Source organism: Haplochromis burtoni, unplaced genomic scaffold, assembly GCF_018398535.1.
Source record: "Haplochromis burtoni strain Fernald_Lab_line unplaced genomic scaffold, NCSU_Asbu1 Contig_387, whole genome shotgun sequence".
Lineage (NCBI taxonomy): Eukaryota > Metazoa > Chordata > Actinopteri > Cichliformes > Cichlidae > Haplochromis > Haplochromis burtoni.
In genome coordinates, this window is record NW_024582748.1 from 233,379 (window position 1) to 239,668 (window position 6,290).

The window sequence follows — 6,290 nt, forward strand, 5'->3', positions numbered from 1 at the left end:
GGTAATCTAATTACCGTTTTTGCAATAGTAATCCCTTACTTTACTCGTTACTTGAAAAAAGTAATCAGATTACAGTAATGCGTTACTGCCCATCTCTGGTAACTAGTAACTATAATTAATTATTTTTTCAAAGTAACTTGGCCAACACAGCTCACCACATGGCTGGATTACTGCAGTGGGTCCTGTTTGGGTTTGGAGAGGCTCCAGTATGCACTGAGCTCTGGGGACACGTCACCCCCACCCTCATCTCCACGGATTCCTGATGATCCTCATTCTCACTTATAAATGCCCGAGTCTGACTTGCTGCACCCTGAGCTTTACTCCATCACTGGAGTCCATCAGTAACCTTGTCAAAACTCACCTCAACAAAACCGTCCACCTCTAGCCTTCTTTTGTTTATTTACAGTCTTTGTAAACATCCTTGGGTTTCGTCACTAAGCAAATGTGAGTCATTACTAAGGGCAGGCAGGTTAATAAGGTTTACCAGTCTGCACTCGTAGGTTTAGAAGTTTATATGGCAGGAGTATGCACACCACACTGAAACGTTACAGTGTGGCGCTGTACACTGCCATGGAAACAAACACATCACCCTTTACTTGAATCTTTCTAAATGATTTCACGTTGATGCTCTGATAGCCGAGCCCCCTCAAATCTCTCTGGTGATTTTTTTTGTCGGCGCAATTCTATTTATAAAGTGCCAAATCACCACAGCTGCCTGAAGACGCTTTCTATGGTCAGATGAAGACAGTACTCGCTGTGAACCTCAGCTGCGACCAGCAGGGGGAGACACTGGGCTGCTGCACAGAGCAGGTGAGTTACCTGCCATGAGGAAGAGCAGCCCAGAGACGTGCTGCGTCAGGCTCTCCTCCCAGAAGAAGCCCACCGACGCCACAATGCTCCCGCACAGCAGGACGGCCGCCGCCATGCCCAGGAAGCCTGCCGTGATGCGCCGCAGGTCTGTGGACGCACACACACGCACGCACGCACACAGTGATCAGTGCAGGAAATGAAGGAACACAAAACATTGCCGTGGTAACCACTCCTTGGTACTGTTACATAAAACTGATGGTGTGTTTCCGTGGCAACAGTGACTGGCAGTGAGGTTGGCGGCGAGAACACAAGCCAATTACAGGAAGAGTTCAAAGATGGAGAGTGATCTATAATCTATAATCAGGGACGTGAGCAGTGAACAGGGCGCTGACGCGCTCGGTGATGTCACAGAGGTAAAATCCTGTGATGTGATTGGTGCTGAGGCAACTCTAAGCACACAGAGCGTTGGTGTAAAGAGAGCCGAGCGTCCAATCATAGCGACCTCGCTGAGCGGTCGTGTAACGCAGCGTCCAAGGTCGCAAGCATGGGCCCGGCAGGAAGCGGAGGATCACTTCTTCTTCTTCTTCTGTGAGACTGAAACGCACACAGCTGACTGCTCTTAGGGTCACCTGCACAGGTGTGAAAACACCCACAGTCTGAGAAACACCGACTGACCCTGAACGCCACACTGAGGGAACACACACAGACACAAAAACACACACACACACACACACACAGACACACACACACACAGCACACACACACACACACACACACACACACACAACACACACACACACACAGCACACACACACCGACACACACACACAGACACACCCACACACACACACACACACACACACCTCACTCACACACATACAGACACACACACAGACTGAAGCTTGTCACACAGACGCTCCGTGTGGAGACGCGACTAAGACTCTGATGTGATCAGTTAATCATTGTTAGTGATTACTGGTGTTGGTGTGTTAGTGTGTGTGTGTGTGTGTGTGTGTGTGTGTGTGTGTGTGTGTGTGTGTGTGTGTGTACTCACGCAGCAGGTGCCACTCGTCCTGCTGGATGGTCCTGGTCAGGTTCAGGGGGATGTTCCTCAGTCTGATTGGCTGAGAAAAGTGATACTTGACGGCGGTGCAGCGATCTGCAATGCCTGCAAAGTCACACAGGTGAGACACCTTTAAGATTCACGTACTGATGTACCTGAGCTGATAGCATCACCACACCTGCTGTTTCCAGACCCAAGCTGACAAAACGTAGCAAACCCACATTAAACATCCTCTCAGGTTACATGAGGGCGGGACTTCTATACATGCCAGACATCATCAGCATGGCGTCACATGATCTGTGTGTGTACATCCACAACTACACAACACGCACAACATCCTCCAACTGGGCCAACCAGGACTAACTAGGACTAACACTAACCAGGAGCAGGACAGCCGAGGACCAGAACTAACCAAACTGACCACGATAAGGACTAACGGGGACTAACCAGAACTCACTAGGATAAGGACTAGCCTGGCCCAGGACTAAGATCCGTGTGGACCCTGTGATGTGTGCCAGCTCTGAGCCGAGATGAACTCGATCCAGACATGACTGCAGTGCTTTGAGGTGACAGTTGTGATTTGGTGCTTTATAAATAAAGCTGAATTGAATTGGTTAGAGCAAACGGATGCCGACTCCATATAAACAGGAAGTACTGCTGCTTTTTGCTGGCCCTCCTCGCAGGTATCAATCGATCTAATTGGATCTGAGCTCCAGCCTAATGCAGTGTAATGATATGTAACATAATGTCGGCTGATGCAATTTGGAGTGCTCTGATCTGATGTGCGGTCCAGCTCCTCGCCGCTCGCCATCGCTGTGACCTCCAGCTCTCAGCTCGGCAGCCAGCCAGACTGCAGACACACACTCTGCAGAAACCGGGCCGGCGGCGTCCAAGCTGCTCTTGGGTCAGCACAAAAACGCAGCCCTACAAGTCCCACGATGCACCTCTCTCTGAACCTCACAGTTACTGCGGGGTTCAAGAGGGCGTGGCCTCACACTAATGGTGACCATGTGATTTATGCCACTACCTGCTGTGATGTCATCCAGTGTTAAACAACACCGGATCATCCGTGTGTGTGTGTGTGTGTGTGTGTTTGTGTGTGAGCAGGACGGTTACGTTTCTTCAATCATCCATCGGTAACTGATAGAACCATGTTTATGTATGACGTCATTATTGATCATGCGTGTGCGTGAAACCATGAGGATTAAAAGACTTCAACGAACCTGCGAGTCTGCGTTGAGATACAGTGTGTGTGTGTGTGTGTGTGTGTGAGTGAGTGTGTATTTCTGTTCAGCTCCATGAAATCACTAACAATGTGCTCCTGTCACTCATTAACCTGCACACACACGCTGCCGTGTATATAAACACACACACTGAACATGTGTGTGTTTCTGCAGTCTGAACCCAGTCGATGAGTTAGCGTGTGTTAACCTGCACCGTTATTCTGCAGTGTGTGTGTGTGTGTGTTTCTGACCCCGGTCGATGAGCTTGTCGATGTCCGGGTCCAGCCCCTTGAAGTAGCACTTCCTCCACAGGCCGGAGTGGGTGGAGAACAGCGGCCTGCCGCACTCCGTCTCCAGGATGCCCATCCCCAGGATGGCCCGCCAGTTCTCCAGCAGCTCCTCCTCCCTGCTGCCCACATGCACGGGCTTCATGAGCGCCACATCCCGGTGCCGGGGCCCGCTGTCCACCAGCGGCAGGTGGTAGATGGGCATCTCGCGGTTCTTCTGGTCGTTGGAGTCGGAGCCGTGCCGGTCGCAGTTCTCCTTGTGCCTGCGCGTGTCCGTCTCGTACCAGTGGTCGGTGGAGATGGCGGTGACGAGCAGCAGCAGCGACAGCACGCTGAGCGCGAGGCTCACCGCGGACACCGTCACCGTAGCCGGTCGGGCTCGCTCCATGGCCGGGACATGGACCGGGCTGGTCCCGGAGCTCCTCTCCGCTCGATTCCCGCCGCTGTTCCCGTTACTGGGCATCTTCTGCTGCCATCCTCCAGATCAGCCGTTCCCCGTTTGCCCTCGAGAGCGCGTTGTCATGCCGACTGACCGTCAGAGATGCGTCAAGGTGGAGGCAGGTAACCCCCTCAGAACCGGAAGTCCCCGGAGAGCGCCTTCAGAATAAAACGTTTGTCTCCGCAGGAGGAGGACAATAATAATAATGACGATGAAAATGTTGAAAATAATAACAACAACAACCAGGCTAAAATGTTAAACAGCGGAAAGCTTTGTCTGAGACGGTCAGCTGCTGCAACATGCAGAAATATTCAAAGTGAGATTCATCTGTCCGTGATGCTGCTTCAGCGTGCAGCGCGCAGAGGTTTAGGAGCTTAACGTTCTGCCTTCAAAAGTTCATTTTGTTCGTTTTAACAGAATGAAAACAGCCGATTCTTGTATTTGCTCCTGCACTTTACGCCAATCACTCACGTCAAACTGTCACCAAAACCTTATTTTGAAAGTACAAGCCGGAAACGCTTAGAGTTGCGGGTTTTGTTGTCCTGCAGCTCAGCGCACATGAACGCACGATGAACACATGAAGCTCCTCCCTGATCGGCTCGTTTCTGCGGCTTTCAGGTACACCGCTCTTTGCCGCGGAAACGTTGCCATAGAAACAGCATCAGCAGGTTTATGTTTTAGGACTGAGTGAAAACGATCCGAAGCGCAGTACAGAGTTTTACATTGAAATCAGACAGGAAGCATCGTGTGACGTCACGGCAGGGGCCTGACTGCTGAGCTGGGTGCGGACTGATCAGAGGTATTGATCAGGATGTTTCTCCTGAGGCGTTCACTGACCTCAACTCTGTTGCTGGGCTCCATGCTGCGTTCAGAGTCCGCCCACAGCGTCAGACCGCTCTGAAAGGACCAGAGGTCACATGTACCAGAGATACCTTCTGTGAACGGTGCTCGGTGACAGTGGGGAGGAAGAACGACCTCTAAACAGGAAGACATGCCCAGCACGATCAGGGTGGAGAGAGAGATGCAAACAAACTCCAGCAGCTTTGTCCTCTTTTTTTTTTCTTGCAAATATTTTTATTAAAAAAAGAAAACAACAATTAACCTTTCTTCATTTTCCTAAGTAAATATACTTATATATGAGAAAAACAACAAAACAAAAACACACTCTAAAACAAAGAAGATTATCAGCATACAGAGAGGTGTCCAAAGGTTTGTTCTGTTCATCTGGATGCTTTCAGTGGGAGAAACGTTTCGTCATCATCAGGTGACGTCTTCAGTCTCAGCTGACTGCAGGTTTCAATCTTATCAACAGGACATTTGCATAATGACTGAAACCAGCCCACCAAAGGAACAATGGGCTGGGAGGTCCTTAATCTTAATTATGCAAATTCTCATGACCATTGATCAATGGCCATGAGTCCCACTCACAGAGAGTTGGGGAATGGCTGCAATCACATCATTGTAAGATGGTGACAGACGGACCCTTAGGCCCCTCCTCGATTCAGAGATGGTCTTTCCCTTTTCACGTAAATGGCCTTCTTGACTCCGCCCTCAAACCAGTGCTCCTCCCTGTCCAGGATGTGAACATCCTCATCATTGAAAGATGAGGATGTTCAGTGGGCTGGTTTCAGTCTTTGTGCAAATGTCCTGTTTAGAAGATTGAAACCTGCAGACAGCTGAGACTGAAGACGTCACCTGGATGATGATGAAACGTTTCTCCCACAAAATGCTACGTCCAGATGAACAGAATCAACTTTTGGAGATTTACTTACCTGGATATTGAGCATGCATCAAGACTTTTACAGACAGGGTTTTATGGGTAAAGAGGAATAGAGCAAAGCTGGTATAGAAGTCCCCTTACATGATGATAGTTCCAGTTTACACCACGAGGAACCAGAAGATTTTAGCCAGTAGTGACGTTCCTTCGCTTGCCTTTGATTGGGAAGATTTTCTCCCAGCTCCTTGTAGAGGAGAACTCCTTCAGGGTTCTCCTCTGGCTTTCTTGTGAGATTTGAGAGCTCCTCGTGGTTTTCCACCATCACGCCTGCTGCCAGCTTCATTCATTGATTATTATTCCACCTGTGATTAGAATACACTTTGAGCTCTCCTTGGCTGCAGTGTGTGATGGTGTCTGCTGATGGGCGTGGCTTCATGGTGTGAAAGTCTGCTCTGACGTATTGATTATAAATGTGATTGATCTTTAAGGCCCGGCCTGTCAGACTCCGAGCAAAGGTAACTTTGAATGTCCTGACTCGTCATTATCAGTGGGCCGGGAGGAGAGCTGGCGTGTCTCCTTGGCGACCTGGTGACTGAGACCTCATGGGAAATCTCAGGTGACTGCAGCTCTCGTCCTCACAGAGTCAAAACGTGACGTGATGCAGAAAAAATGAAAACTTGTCCATTAAGGTGATCAATAATTCATCAGCGTCCCTGCTGGGCTCTGCTGTTTCCTGTAACACGACCCCGCC

The 6,290-nt window shown here is 49.8% G+C and overlaps 1 protein-coding gene across 1 annotated transcript; it reads right to left on the reverse strand.

Moving 5' to 3' along the window:
* Positions 1 to 819: 819 nt before the first annotated feature.
* On the reverse strand, positions 820 to 4,864 carry LOC102293632 (transmembrane protein 178A; the record flags this gene model as incomplete). Its single annotated transcript, XM_005944448.3, is given in 3 exon segments — positions 820 to 957; positions 1,865 to 1,978; positions 3,348 to 4,864. Coding segments are annotated over 3 exon segments (751 nt in total), but the record flags the coding sequence as incomplete, so codon positions are not given.
* Positions 4,865 to 6,290: the final 1,426 nt, after the last annotated feature.